Source organism: Anastrepha obliqua, chromosome 4 (assembly GCF_027943255.1).
Source record: "Anastrepha obliqua isolate idAnaObli1 chromosome 4, idAnaObli1_1.0, whole genome shotgun sequence".
NCBI lineage: Eukaryota > Metazoa > Arthropoda > Insecta > Diptera > Tephritidae > Anastrepha > Anastrepha obliqua.
In genome coordinates this window covers 31,748,712-31,765,110 of record NC_072895.1, presented here as the reverse complement: position 1 = coordinate 31,765,110, position 16,399 = coordinate 31,748,712, and the positions used below count along the sequence as shown (strand labels likewise).

General features: G+C 29.3%; 1 protein-coding gene across 6 annotated transcripts in view; it reads left to right on the top strand.

Moving 5' to 3' along the window:
• LOC129246254 (RING finger protein nhl-1) overlaps nt 1-16,399 on the top strand; it is a 110,056-nt gene that overhangs the window by 78,716 nt on the left and 14,941 nt on the right. For 3 of the 6 annotated variants that reach the window (XM_054884920.1, XM_054884922.1, XM_054884921.1), the window contains one exon: nt 13,300-13,578. The exons of 2 other annotated variants lie outside the window; for them this stretch is intronic. In XM_054884920.1, coding sequence (XP_054740895.1) covers nt 13,300-13,578 — 279 coding nt within the window. Of the gene's footprint in view, nt 1-5,413; nt 5,885-13,299; nt 13,579-16,399 lie in introns of those variants that run through there. One more of the 6 variants, XM_054884925.1, reaches the window with a different exon arrangement.

Genomic DNA, 16,399 nt, shown 5'->3' with positions numbered 1-16,399 from the left:
TGAGATTTTTTTTTTTAATTTTGACTGATTGGCAATCATTTGGGTTGTTTTTTTGTTTTTCGTGTTCAATTTTTGCGCTTACTCGACTAACCAATGCGTTTATCTTCTTGTTAACCTATGTTTTATAACTGTGTTGCCACTTATCGACGACTTAATTCTAATAAGAAAATACTAACCGGAGAATATAGGAGCAATAAATATCTATAAAATGCAAATTGAAAATGTTACTACACTACAGAAAAACTGCTTACACGCACATTTACATACAAAAATAGACACCCTCTTCTACTTGGTATACAATTTTTCCTCCACGTTTAAGAAATTTGTCTCAAAAGCAGGGGTATAGTGTTGCTTCAGTGATAAAATACCAACTTCTTTAGGCCAATTAACTCTTTTTTTTATGTTTAAGATTTGTAATTTCCACTGCAACAAATAAAAAAAGCTGAAAGGCTGCAGAGTACACTCGGAAAATTTTGCCTATTACTATTGCCGAGACTGTGCGCAAAGTATTCAAATCCACTTAGCAGTAGCATCCCGTATTTCCAGAAGTACGGAGAACTCGCTCTGCAAGTGTTGCATGGACTCTCTACTTCCCCTACCTCTACAGCTCCTCTCTCTTCACTCAGTTTTCAGATTACATAAATATATTACTGAGTTTTATGCTCATTAGACGTTACTATTCGTATATGATTATGTACAGTGGCGGTCAAAACAATGACAGCGCAACTCATTGCAAGACTTAGACTATTTAATTTTTATTTTTTATTTAATTTTTTCTATATTGCTGTAAAAATATATTTTACATAAAAAAAATCGGAATAATTTTTTTATTTTTTTATTTTGCTGTAAAAATATATTTTACAAAAAAAAAAATCGGAATCATTTTTTAATTTTTTTTTTATTTTGCTGTAAAAATATATTTTAAATAACAAAATCGGAATAATTTTTTTATTTTTTATGTAATTTTTTTTTTTTTATTTTGCTGTGAAAATATATTTTACATAAAAAAAATCGGAATCATTTTTCTACTTTTTATTTTTTATTTTTTATTTAATTTTTTTATTTTGCTGTAAAAATATAATTTAAAAAAAAAATCGGAATCATTTTTTTATTTTATTTTTTTTTTTTATTTTGCTGTAAAAATATATTTAAAATAAAAAAATCGGATTCATTTTTTTATTTTTTATTTAATTTTCTTTTTATTTTGCAGTAAAAATAATATATATTTTACATAAAAAAATAGGAATCATTTTTCTATTTTTTACTTATTTTTTGTTATTTTGCTGTAAAAATATGTTTTATGTAAAAAAAATCGGATTAATTTTTAAGTTTTTTATTTTTTACTTCGTAATAACCGTAAATCGTAATCATTTTTCTATTTTTTATTTTTTATTTAATTTTTTTATTTTGCTGTAAAAATATATTTTAAATAAAAAAATCAGAATCATTTTTTTGATTTTTTATTTAATTTTTTTTTATTTTGCTGTAAAAATATATTTTACATAAAAAATAGGAATCATTTTTCTATTTTTTACTTATTTTTTGTTATTTTGCTGTAAAAATATATTTTATGTAAAAAAAAATCGGATTAATTTTTAAGTTTTTTATTTTTTACTTAATTTTTCTTTTTATTTTGCTGTAAAAATATATTTTAGATAAAAGAAATCGGAATAATTTTTTTTTTGTTTTGCTGTAAAAATATATTTTACATAAAAAAAATCGGAATAATTTTTCTATTTTTTACATATTTTTTTTATTTTGCTGTAAAAATATACTTTAAATAAAAAAAATCGGATTAATTTTTTTTTATTCTGCTGTAAAAATATATTTTACATGAAAAAAATTGGAATAATTGTTTTATTTATTTTTTAATATTTTTTATTTTGCTGTAAAAATATATTTTACATAAAAAAAATCGGAATCATTTTTTACATGGAAGAAAATGCGCAATATCGTTGAAAAAAAATTCCCAAAAATTAGTGGGAATGAAAATTCAATGAACTACAAAACGGCACACCTGGAATTTTATTAAAATTCTGACTAAAAAATTTTAACTTGTAATGCAAATTTTTTGAGTTTTTTAAGTATTTTATAAATTTTAAACTCTGCACTAAATGACTTTTATTATACATATTATAGTATGAGCTGCATTTTCTATAAAAAAAGTAAAAAAAAAAATTTCAAAAATAAATTAATATGTAAACTGGGCAATAAGTCGCGCTCTATTATTTTGACTACCTCTGTATTTAAGTTAATATAATATAACAAATTAAATAATTGATATAAAAAAATTATATAATTAAAATTAAACCTTTAAGTGAGCTGAGAACTATCATTAATCCTTCTCGAGATTCAGAAAGTTCAATTTTGTGTTTTGAAATTATGTTTTGTTGTACAACAGGAATTAACACTTACCAAAATATCAAATACAGCCTTAATTTCCTCTTATAGTCTTCCACTTTAGAAAATTCCCGCGTCCTTAGTTAATTCCTTGCGTTGTATTTTTACGTGCACTCCACTTACTACACCCACATGCTGAGTGGTCCAAATATAAGTATTTCTTTAAAAGTGGCATAAAATGAATAAAATTTAATTTCTTTCGGTATTTCATGACTTTCTAACAAATCATTCCAAAGCATAACAACAAACATTTCCGGTATTTTTGGCACTCGACACCTAAAGTTTTATGTCGACTCCGAACGCCAAATGGTTTTTATGAGGAACTTTTTTATAGCAAAAGCACACACGGAGTTTTGCCACTGCCTGCCGATAGCTGACCGTCATGAGAAAAACTTTCAATCGTTTGCTGTTTCTTGCCTTGCTGCCTGCAGTGGATTTCATACCCGGGTAAATCTCAACCGAAAGGTACTTGAATTACACCTCATAAAGAGTTTTAACGGCGTTAAGCGCAGTTTCGAGGCGCTGAATCGACTTAACTAAGATGACTGAAAAACCGATTACCGAACTCAGTGTACAATGGATTGATTGTTTGAAGGTTTGTTAGTTCGCAAGAAGTGTATGAGATGTTGAATTTTTGTCGTCGATGGTGAGCCGCTGCTTCTGGATTGGGTTGCGCATACTCGGTCATAGCAACCCATGGAAGTCGTGATTAGCACGTCAGACACACGAAATATTGGGACAAACATCATGAGCGGAGGGCGCTTCATTTAGAACCAAAGTTTTTCAAAAAGAAAAACACACAGCACTCATTTTGCACCGAACTGGCAACCATTGTAGTTGAAAAACGGCACCAGCTTTCAACAAAATTCAACAGCGTAAGTGAAAATTCTCTCACAAAGAGCAGAACACAACGCAAGTTTTGGCATCACTTGCAAAAAGAGGGAGAACAAGACATATCAGCTGAGATTATTTAAAAATTTTCTGTGCTATCCAAATAAACGTCTCTTGCATCGAACTGTCACTTTCTTCTTGTACTACTTCTTGATTGGTGCGATAACCGCTTACGCGATTTTGGCCGAGTTTAACAAAGCGCGCCAGTCGTTTCTTTCTCGTGCTAACTGGCGCCAGTTGGGCAGACCAAGTGAAGCCAAGTTCTTCTCCAACGCAGAGGAGGACTTTCTTTTTCTCTGTCACCATCAGCTGGTACCGGATCGAATACTTTCAGAGACGGTGCCAGTTGGACATACCAAGTGAGTCCAAGTCCTTCTGATTTTTCCAACACAGAGGAAGCCTTCCTATTCCTCTGCTTACACCAGCTGATACCGCATCGAATACTTTCAGAGTCGGAGTGTTTGTTTCCATTCGGACGATATGACCCAGCCAACGAAGCCGCTGGATCTTTATTCGCTGCACTAACTGCCTTTGTCGTTGTAAAGCTTATACATCTCATCGTTCCACGGCCTGCGATATTCGCCGTCACCAACGTGCAAAGGCCCAAACATCTGCCGCAAAATCCTTCTCTCAAACAGTCCAAGTGACGCTTCATCGGATATTGTCATCGACCAAGTTTCTGCGCCATACCTTAGAACGGGCATGATGAGAGCGTTGAAGAAAGGTCGCTTTGCTCACTCAATTTATGAGTGATGGATAATTTGTGCTGGCTAAAATTTCTCGGGCAGAAAATGAACGCTCCGCTCACTCAATTTTTGAGTGATAAATAATATTTGGACCCCAAATAGTAGGCACCAAGGCAATACAACGCCAAGCAAAAATATATTTCCTACAAGTATTCACCAACAAACAAGCGCCAAAAAGTAGGCAGTGTTATTTCTTACTAGAAATTAGCAATCACAAGGAAAAACTCAGGAAAAATAGCCTAAAGTGTATCTAAAATATATAAAAGGTATAGCTCTCGCTCTCCTTTTCCTCTAAGTTATATCTTTTTTCTCTCTCGCGGAACGAAAATGCCCAAAGCGTTGCATTATCTTGAAATTCTCTCTCTCCATTCTCGCTCATCCATCGAAGCCTAAGAAGTTTCACTTCAAAATAAAAAAAAAAATTAAAAAAAATACTGCAGCTGTTCACAATTGTCGAATATGTTTGCCGTACGACGCCAGTTGCAAATATTAGACTGATTAATTTTGCGCCATCTTGTTTTACAAATTTTTGTGCTATCGAACATGACTTATGCCACTGGCTGACAGCCAAAATTTTAAGCGGGAGAAAGTGTTAATTGTCAAAATAATCTATCATAAAAAATATACTTGCATTTGGACCACCCGGTACATGTAAATGTATGCATTTTTCTACAAACAAGTTAAGCATTCTTATCACTCTTCAATATGTCAAATGTCTATGTGTTGTATTCTCGTTCTTTTGTTTGTTGTAGCTTTGTACATCTGCGCGATATCGGACTAAACATTTTGGCACTTTTCTTCATAATTCGCGTCATTTTTCGAATAATTCACAAGTTTTTATTTACAACAAAGGACGAGAGCTTATTGAAATAGTCTATGCGCATTTGAAGAATTTCAATAAAAAAAAAAAAAAATTATATATATCTTTACACACATAATAATAATAAAAAAATGTTATAAAAAACTAAAATTGTGAATATGTTGATCATGTCATTTTTGAAATTGTTTTTGTATAACTGCCGTTTTTGTAAAATAAATATTTATCATTTGCCTAAGCGAATCTCTTTCAAATAATCAACAAATTATATCAATTCAACTCCTTGAACATATCCATATCCATTAAACCGCAGTCAGCATTCTCCCGCTAAGCCGCTTTCAATTCGATCAAAGTATCTAATCGTTATACTACATACATACATACATGCATACATACTTAAATAAAAATGAAACCAAAGCAAGCGATAATTAATTAAAAACCAAAAATCTGTTTCAAAAATCTTTCGAAAAGTTTTTAATTAATTATTTTCGTTTTCTTCTTTCTTTCTTCGCTCTACACAATGCCATTGTGTCTTTGTGTGTTTTTTGTGTCTTTGTAGTACGAGTATGCCCACATTTAGTTTACAGTATATCAGTAGACCCCGGACACGTTACCGAAAGCGGATTGCGGATGCTATACGAGATATCAGTTGAAAAATACAACGCACGCGCACACAAACTCATTCGAGCCATTTAGAAAAATTTTCATCCTTAATAAGAATTATTTTTGAAATTACTTACTTACATATGTACATAATCCTCTGTTGATTTGTTCGTTGCTAATAATGAGTTTTATCGCTGAACTGCATAGTTTATTGCCGAAATTGTTTTTATTAACCTGTGATGATACGTAGTTTTTCTAACAAAGTAAATTTTAATGTGATTTTTGTTTTTAATTAAATGTCTGAATAGTGCAAAGTGACTTTTTGTACAAAATACCTGACGAGTTAGAAAAGTCGAAAGATATAGAAAATTTAGAAATTGTTAAACGTTTTTCATTTAGCTCAAAATATGAAATTATTGTAACTACTAATAAGTTAACTAAATTTATTTATTAAACAGAAATATTTTCTTTCAATATAGAGAAGAGTTTAAAAACTAAAAAAACATCTTTAATTTTTTCACAATTGTTTTATACATCACACGAAATTATTATAAAAGCATAGAGGCGCATATTGAAAAGTCTTGAGTATTTACTTGTTTCGTAATTGAAAGAAAAACATTTTCTAGCAGCGATCGCTTCTCGGCAGGCAATGGCAAACTTCTGAGTGTTTTTCTGCCATGAAAAAGCTCCTCATAAAAATATCTGCCGTTCGGAGTCGGCGTAAAACTGTAGGCACCTCCATTTGTGGAAAACATCAAGACGCACGCCATAAATAGGAGGATGAGTTGTGGTAAACACACAAAAATGGTGTAAGCGCCATTTATATATGTACAATGTGGCGCAAAATTAATCATCCAAATTTATAATCTAAATAACTTTTTGACTTGAATGAAGGAAATCTTTATTTTAAATGATGGAAATCTTTATTTTGAACTTTAAAGTGGCGCAAAATTAATCATTCAATTTCAGTTTTATATAATAATTTGACTCAGCAAAAAAAAATATAAGACTTTGAATAATGGAAATCTTTATTTTGACCTTTATGATGGCGCAAAATTAATTATCCACTTTGAGTTTTTAAATAACTTTTTGACTAAAATAAAAAAAAAGATTTTGTATAATGGAATTCTTTATTTTGGCTTTTAAGGTGGTGCAAAATTAATCATCCAATTTCATGTTTTATATAATATTTTGACTAAACAAAAAAAAATACAAGGTTTTGAATAATGGAAATCTTTATTTTGACTTTTAAGGTGGCACAAAATTAATCATCCAATTTTAATTTTTAAATAACTTTTTAGAAAATCAAAAAAAAAAGGTTTTGAAGAATGGAAATCTTTATTGGCGCAAAATTAATCAACCACTTTGAATTTTTAAATAACTTTTTGACTAAAATAAAAAAAATATAGGTATATAATGGAAATCTTATTGTTTTTACCTTTAGGGTCATCCAAATTTCATTTCTTAATAACTTTTAGAATATATAAAAAAATATATTTTTAAAACCTTTATTTTGGAAACCTTTGACCTTTAAAGTGGCGCAAAATTAATCATCCACTTTTAATTCTTAAATAACTTTAGAAAAACAAAAAAAAAAATGTTTGAATAATGGAAAACTTTATTTTGACCTTTAACGCGGCGCAAAATTAATCATCCACTTTTTAGTTTTAAATAACTTTTTGAATAAATAAAAAAAACAAATTTTTGTACAATGGAAATCTTCATTTTAAGCTTTGTGGTGAAATTCAGAATGAAAGTGTTGTTGAAATAAAGCAACCGTAGCATTTATACGTGCGTTTTGATTTGAGGACATATAAAGGTAACATAACCTGACAATGGTTATGGGCTCAGCAGGCTTCCACTGCGCCACTCTGCTTCAAATATCGTAACACGTGCTTCGCGGCTTTAAAATGCTCTTCATGTGGATGATTATTAAATTGTGATAATTTAGATACAACATGGGCGATATCTGGCCTAGATATTACCGCCAGCTACATCAACCCTCCGATTAAACTTTGGTATCGCATCGCGTGAATATCGTGACACTGCTTCTCACACTTCTTGAGTACCGTGCCATCAACACAAGGTGTAGTTGCCGACTTGATTCACATAATGTTCTTGATGAATTGATATTGCGCCAGTAAATGCATCTCTCTCTATTTCCATACCTAAATAAAACGATACCGGCCCTTCAACAAACTCATTTAGCTGCTTTAAAATAATTTTCGTCTGCCCTGCATTAGAGCAAGCTAACAGCATATCATCCAAGTACAAACCAATAAGACTCATAGAACCATACATCCTCTTAAAATATACACAACTATCCGCTTCACATCTTTTGAAGCCCACAGTCGTGAGGATTTCGGAGATATGTTTGTTCCACTCGCGGCCTGCCTGTTTGAGACCATAAATGGGTTTCATTAATTTGCACACTATGTTAGGATATCTCGAGCTTTCAAACGCTATGGTTGTCTCGGTGAAATCAATGTTGCGCCTTTGGGAGCACCCCTGCGCTACCAATCTCGCTTGGTACTTCTAATCGAAATTTCCGACAAAATATGGGTACACAATTTGTTTCTTCAATTCGTTTCTTATTTAATTTACAATAGCACTTTTTTTATGAAAATGTAATTCATTGTTCTACAAAAATTATACAAATTATACCGCTCTTAAGTGGACTCCTTTCATAAGCGGGACCCTTTTTCAGGTTATAACACAAATCCTTAAGAAATAAAAAAAATTTTCCTTTCGAACGGAAGATTTTTTTTAATTTTTTTCATTCCATAACACGTTAACCCCCCATGGGGGGGACCCACAACATATTATTAACATTTTTCACACTTTTCTCATAAGTGGACACCTTCCATAACCGTGTCCTTTTTTCAGTCCCTTAGGTGTCCCTATAAGCTTCAAACTCAAAACAAAAAAAATAAACAACAATCAAAAAATTTTCATCAAACTTTCACACTTCTTAATAAACATTTTTAAAAAGATTTTGAGTATGCAGTTTTAAATTTTAGTCAAAGTGCAAGTTTGAAGTTACACAAAATTTTCGTTGATTTTCGATAATTTTTTTCTCTAACCATGTTTCGCATTTTCGCCGTCTAAAACAAATTTAAAAAAAATGATGATATGAGAAAATGCAAAACACCTTCACCATTTTTGGTATGATAAAAAAAAATATTTTTGAAATCTTTATTTTGACCTTTAAAGTGGTCTTTTTGACTAAATAAGAAAAAAAATTGAATAATGGAAATCTTTATTGTGAACTTTAAGGTGGCGCATAATTAATCATCCAATTTCAATTTTTAAATAACTTTTTGACTAAGCAAGAAAAAAATACAAGATTTTGAATAATGGAAATTTTTAGTTTGACCTTTTTGACTAAAATAAAAAAAAATTATATAATGGAAATCTTATTTTTTTACCTTTAGGCTGGCGCAAAATTAATCATCCACTTTTAATTTTTAAATAAATTTTCTACTAATTAAAAAACAGATTTTGAAAAATGGAAATCTTTATTGTGACCTTTAAGGTGGCGTAAAATTAATCATCCACTTTTAATTTTTAAATAACTTTTTGACTAAATAAAAAAAAATATTTTTAAAATCTTTATTTTGATCTTTAAAGTGGCACAAAAATTTATCTTTCACTTTTAGTTTTTAAATAACTTTTTGACTCAAATAAAAAAATTATATAATGGAAATCTTTTTTTTTACCTTTAGTGTGGCGCAAAATTAATCATCTACTTTTAAGTTTTAAATAACTTTTTGACTAAATAAAAAACAATATTTTTGAATAATGGAAATCTTTATTTTAACCTGTAGGGCGGCGCAAAATTAGTCATCCAATATTAATTTTTAAATAACTTTTTGACTAAATAACAACAAAATTTTGAGTAATAAAAATCTTTATTTTGACCTTTAAAGTGGCACAAATTTAATCATCAACTTTTAATTTTTAAATAACTTTTTAGAAAAACAAAAAAAAAAAGATTTTGAATAATGGAAAACTTAATTTGGACCTTTAGGGCGGCGCAAAATTAATCGTCCCATTTTAATTTTTCATTAACTTTTTGAATAAATAAAAAAAAAAAATTATAATGGAAATCTCCATTTTGAGTACATTTTCGCACATTTCTCTCAAAAAAGAGCACAAAGGAGTATATCGCCTATTTTTTGAGCAATAATCTTTTAACCCCTCTTTCGTCCGAGCAAGGTGGCACCAAATGAATCACCTTATCTTAAGATTTATATACTTCAATTCATCCCAACTAATTTTCAGGTTTTATTGTTTCTATAATAGAAGGATATCTTTGTACTCGGAAAAGCTTCGCAATTATTACCTACTTAGTTATGCTCCGCAATTACCACGAAATATATTTGCTAAGGCCTCGCAACCGTTTTGACGTTTTTCCTCACTATTGCTAATCCTCTAACTTATACTTTATGTATGTGCACACATCCTTACCTCCAGCCACATTTACGCATGTATTTGTATGTATGTACACAGGTAGCACAAAATACTTAGGCTTCGGTCACGTTTCTGCACAAATATTATTCGTTTATTAGTAGGCTTTGATGGTAATTGTCACGGTATTAAGTAAATTTTGCCAAAGTCTAAGCAAACCAATTAAAGTGCAAAAAAGCAGCAAAGAAATAAAAAACTTGAGAAAAAAAAATATTCAATTCAACTGCGAGCTTATTCAATTAGTTCTTTATACGAATACAAACTAACTTTTTTTGTTTGTTTGTTTGCCTCGCTTTTCTAAGCAAATTTCTCCTTAGCCTTTGGCTTAAGTCGTCACGAAAAAAAAAAAATGGCCTACACAAACAACGATTAACATTTTCTCCAACTTTTGACACAAATAGAACGTGCTAAAGTGTGAAATTTCCGTACGGCATACAAAATAGAATAACTTGTTTGTAGAAGACTAACACACCCAAATGCAAACACGCACACACACGCACTCACATACTACACTCATATACGGTATGCGTTAATATGTTTGTACTATACATAGTTTGTTGAAATGAGATTTTGCCACTTAGCAGGAATGCTGCTTGCTTTGCTATTACAACTAAATCAAATTTATTTATTTCAAAAGACGTGAATAATATTTCGAAACATTCAAATGTAAAAATGCTTACAAATTTGCAGTTATAAAACTTTTGATATATTAACTAAAATTGGGTAATACAAGGTGACGCAAAATTCATCATCCTATCAGGAGATTTAAAATTTTGGTTAAATATGGTTTCAATCATATTTCACACTTCTGAACAACACATCTGCAGTGTGCAAAAATACCAGCAATGAAGCGCGTGACGATCAAAATAAAGTTACTCAAGGTCATAATTTTTGATTTAGTAAAAAAGTTATTAAAAAAAAATTGGATGATTAATTTTGAATAATGGAAATCTTTATTGTGACTTTAAAGGTGGCACAAAATTAATCATCCACTTTTAATTGTGACATAATTTTTTGACTAAACAAGAAAAGGATTTCGAATAATGGAAATCTTGTTTGTGATATTTAAGGTGGCGCAAAATTAATGATTCAGTTTAAATTTTAAATAACTTTTTGACTAAATAAAAATATATTTCTGAAATCTTTATTTGGACCTTTAAAATGGCGCAAAATTAATCATCCAATTTCGAATATTAAATAATATTTTCACTAAAAAAAAAAAAGATTGGAATAATGGAAAATTTTATTTTGACCTTTAAGGTGGCGCAAAATTAATCATCCACTTTTAAGTTTTAAATAACTTTTTGACTAAATAAAAGAAAAACATTTTTGAATAATGGAAATCTTGTTTTTTACCTTCAAATTGGCACACAATTAATCATCCAATTTTAAATTTTTAACTTTTAATCATCATTTTTGATTTATATTAGTAAAAAAGTTATTAGAAAAAAAATTGAATGATTAATTTTGCGCCACATTATAAAACGTATTTCGGTAATAAAATGCCGATACGTTAGTTAAACTCCAAACAGGAGGAAGTAATAAAGGTGAATTAAGGGGTAACACCACTGTACACGCGTAAAATAAACACGATTTTTAAAGAATTTTTTTGTATAGAAGGAAAGGGAAAACAATCACTCTGATTTTGGGAAGTTATTACTTATATACTAAAATACAAAACTACAAAGTTTGATCGAAAAATTTTACAAAATGGCGGCATTGGAGACATTTTTGTAATGTGGTTTCTCTTGAAGGAGCTCCGCGGCACGCAGCACAGAGGGTGCAAATTTTAATCTGGAACAAAGAAACATTTTTTTTCTTAATCTAGATAAGAATAGCTAGAGAAACACGTAGGGGATTTAAAAAATATTTATTTTTGTGGAATTAGCAAGCATTTGAAGGAAAAAACTCTATTTTGGACTAAAAAAACGGCACTTAAATAATTATAACAATCGTTTAAATTAATCTATCGAAAATCCCCTACGCTCTTCTCTTAAGAAGGTTATTATACAGACGTAGTGAAAAACCTGATTAAAAATATTTAAAATTGTTTGAGTTATGCTGCGTGCCAATTTCAGAAAACGTGTTTTCAACAGCTTTGAATTTTTTTTCGCTTTATTTCAATGTTGAAATTTGTTTTTCTTGTTCACTCCTCTCGGGAGCATAGGGCCTCGACAAGACTCAGTCTTGCGTTGGTTTCGTTAATCTATTTTGATTTCTGACAGGGTAACATAGTAATAATTATCGTTATAAAGGGTGATCAATTTAGAGGTATCGAATTTTAAATTGAAATCAAATAGCGAAAATTCAAATTGATTGGGCAATCTTTACTATTTTTGTGTAGAACCATTCATGACATTTCTTTTTTGGAGGTAAGCCCTTTCAAATGTTGGCCCAAACTGCGCCGTAATTCCGTCATCCGTAAACACAAATTTTGAATGACTCGCTGGAAGACTTCGGTGGGTGTCTCGTGAATAACTTTAGTAATGTTGGCTTCCAGAGCCTCAATCGAAGCTGGGATATTTGAAACACAGATGCATGCATTCCAAGAGCAAAGTGCAGTTTTGTCCTGCTGGATTCCACGTAGACCCCATAGACGGAGTCATGCTCGGTCGTGGAGCCATCCGCGAAAATGCCGGGCTCATTTTCTGAGTTTGACCACAACTGAGCTTCTGGCAGCGCTACACTGTATATCCTTTTCTGCTATTAGTTGCGTTAGTTTTGCTATATAATAATTCATAATTATACAGGGTGGCGCAAAATTAATCACCCTATCGGATTTTATTTAAGATTTATTATTTTTGCAAATGGCGTCGTACGTCAATCATATTTGACACTTGTGAATTAGACAGTTGTTGCATACAAAAATACAAAAAAAAACAAACAATGGCGCGTAAGGGAGAAAATGAAGATTTCCATCAATCAAAATCATTTTTTATTTATTTAGCACACAAGTTATTCAAAAGCGAAATTGCATGACTAATCTTGCGTGGGATTAAAAGAAAACGGCTCAAATTCTATTGCTAAATGCCTGTATATTATAGTTGAATTATCTCTATATAACAAAAAATATTAATACACCAACTAACACCAACTTCTATGTATGCCTATCTGAATACTCAATTTATTTGTTTTTTCACTACTTTTCAACTTTTTTTAACTATTTTCCATATTAAATCATTTCATCTGCAAATTGTATGTTTTTTTTTTGTCGATGAACAAAATACTTAGTATGTAAAATCGGCGAGATTTTCATTTTAATTTATGCTCGGCAAAGAATTTCAATAAATTTCACAATTCAAAAACAGTCAATTTTAATTAATCGCAACGAATCGAAAAATGAAACGAATCAATTAAAACGAAATTTTCCAGCTACACAAGCCGCTTTCTAAACAAAAGCAAGAGCAGCGCAATTGTATCGCAACCATCGCTCTCCACGCCCACCGCCTCCTTCGATGAGGATGCCAACGGCACTGGTGACGATTCGGACTCACGCTATGGCACCGGACGCTCGCGCTATTTGGCAATGAAGGAGCGGCGCAGCCGTTTGGCGCGCAGTCGCTCCTCGCATGCGATCGGCAATGATGACGACGATTTGGATGAGCCGGTATCGCCCACAACGGCATCGCCATCTGCTTACTTGGCTTCAAGGTGCGAGAAAAAAAAACTAAATACATTTTTTTTGAAAACAGAATATAACATATTTATAAAAACAAAATGCAGGAAAAAAGAAAAAAAACAAAAAAAAAAGTAAAAATATTTTGCATATTTATGTATGGTAATTTCATAAAATTCAAAAGTAAACAATTATTAAAAATTATGCAAAACTAAAGTAGCCAATTTTTACGAAATTCAAAAATTAAATGGCGCAGTGTAAATATTTTAGTATCAATTTTGGTTCTGGGCTCAAGTGCTCGCGCTTTTTAAATGTGTTTGTTGCGCGTTATGCTCTCTCTTTCTAATTTATTTTTGTTGTTTCTCATTTACTGTACTATTGCATACATACATACATACATATACTATATATCGCTCATATTTTTTTTTTGGTTTTTTTTTTTTTTGGTTCAGTGCTCATCGCTCACTACCCTTTCTTTCATATGTTTCTGTTTTTTGTTGTTTTTGTTGAAAAATCAAACTAAAGCAACCAAACCAACTTTTTTGTTGAATTCGCACTAATTTAAAACTTAATTTGTTCTTTCTTAATTGTGCTGTAATTGGTTATAAATATACACTTTTTTACGTTAGTTGTTGCCAACGTTTTTTTAAATTAACACGAGCAAACAATTAACGAGCAATTATAATAAGTTAGAAGAAGAAATATTATTTGTGGAAAACCTTTTAATATTTTTTAGCAAAATAAAAACAAAAGTAAATAAAGTATAAATTAATTTCCATCTTAAAGTCGGCTAAACAGTTTTTAAAATCTTTGATATGAAAAAAAAAAACAAAATATCTCTCATGAGAGTAATTAATGTACGATATATTTTTTTCGAAGCCAGAACAGTTGAAATGAAAAGAGGCAGTTGGATGCAATTAGCACTGAAAACATAAAATTGATATAATGAGTCTTTTGCCTTCAAGAATAATGAAGTTAGAAGTCATTGGCTGCTGAGTGTTGAGCAAGAAATTGTCCTAAGAGCATTTTGATATTTGGGGTCCGAAAATCTGTCTTACATTGAAAATCACCTTCATTGCCGTACTGTTTACCGATGTAGCAAATCGTGAAGCAGTTTAAAGTCTCCATCATCTTGACCATTTTTGCAAAGAGAACTTGTCGGCATAAACTATTGGCATAAGTAAATTGGAAAGATTAAACATTTTTTTTATAAAACTTAAATTTATTAAATGTCGAAAATTCTGGAATGAAGTTTGTTAAAGTGAAATATCTTCGATTCTTTTAAATATATTAATATATTTTTTTAAGTAAAATATTTAAAAAAATATAAAATATTAAGAAATCAAAAAAATTTCAATTAATTTTTTTTATTAAATGATTTGGAAAATATAATAAATAAAATAAAAGAAATGTTTTATAAAATTTTAATTTATGAAATGTTAAAAATTCTTGTATAAGGTTTTTTCAAGCGAAATATCTCCGAATCCTTTAAATATATTAACACATTTTTTTCCTAATTTCTTTGGGTAAAGTGTTTAAAAAAATTTAAAAAATTACAAAAAAAAAAAGAAATGTATAAAATTGGAACTTATTAAATATTGAAAATTTTGGTATACAGTTTTTTAAAGTGAAATATTTTCTTATTTCCTTTTAATATATTAACAAATTTTCTTCTTAGTTTTTTTGGGTAAAAAATTAAAAAAAAGTATAAAATATTAAAAAAAAATTTCAATGAATTTTTTTTCTTTAATTTTTTGTGTAAAAAAAAAATAAGTGAAACAATTTAAAATTTCTTTTTATAAAATTTAAATTTAAATATAACTTTAAATATATTAACACATTTTTTTCTTAATTATTTTGGGAAAAGTTTTAAAAAAAACTTACAAAATTATAAAAAAAGTTTTAAATTTTAAACTTATTAAATATTGAAAGCTTTGGCATAAAGTTTTTTAAAGGGAAATATTTTCGATGCTTTTTTATGTATTAAAAAATTTTTTTCTTGAATTTTTTGAGTAAAATATTAAAAAAAAAAAATAATAAAATATTAAGAAATCAAAAAAATTTCAATTAATTTTATTTCTTAAATTTTTTTGGTAATAAATAATAAAAAATAAGAAATTAAATATTAATTAATTCATTTTTTTCTTAATTTCTTTGGGTAATGTTAAAAAAATTTACAAAAAAAAATTATAAAAATGAAACTTATTAAATGTTCAAAATTTTGGAAAATTTGGGATAAGTTTTATCTTTTGGAAAAAATTAAATTTTTGTGAAATTTGAAATAAATTTTACTTTTTAGAATAAATTTTATTTTTTGGAAGAATGTTTTTTTTGGAGAAAATTAAATTTTGAAAAAAAAAAATCCGTTCGAGGAATTCATAGAGTTCCTCTAATTCTTTCGTATCCTTGGAAAAAATTAAATTTTTTCTTACAAATTTCTGGGAATGATTTTTTTGTTATTTATGAGAAACACCCCTCTTAAAGACTGTTTTCTTATTTTTCGTATCATCAATGAAAAAATAAGAAAAAAATCTGCGTGGGGCTGTTTTTCAAAAATTAAATTCAAAACAAAAGAAAAAAAATCGTTCCCCCAATCGTTTTGAGCGAAAAATAAAATTTATTTTAAAAAGGTCTTTTTTTTAATTGTTTTTGTTAAATATATTCTAAAAAGCTAAATATTTTTTTTAAAGTATGCCGCCAAATTGTTTGAATTTTTTTTTGTAAGCATATTACATCCCAAAAAATTCCAAAGTCTTTTTTGTTTAAGTGTACCATAGTATATCCTAGCGGACTCACAACGAACCCATCTCGTCGTCTAAGTGGCATCGTTGTCTCTATGTGTGATGCGGCTGCCAA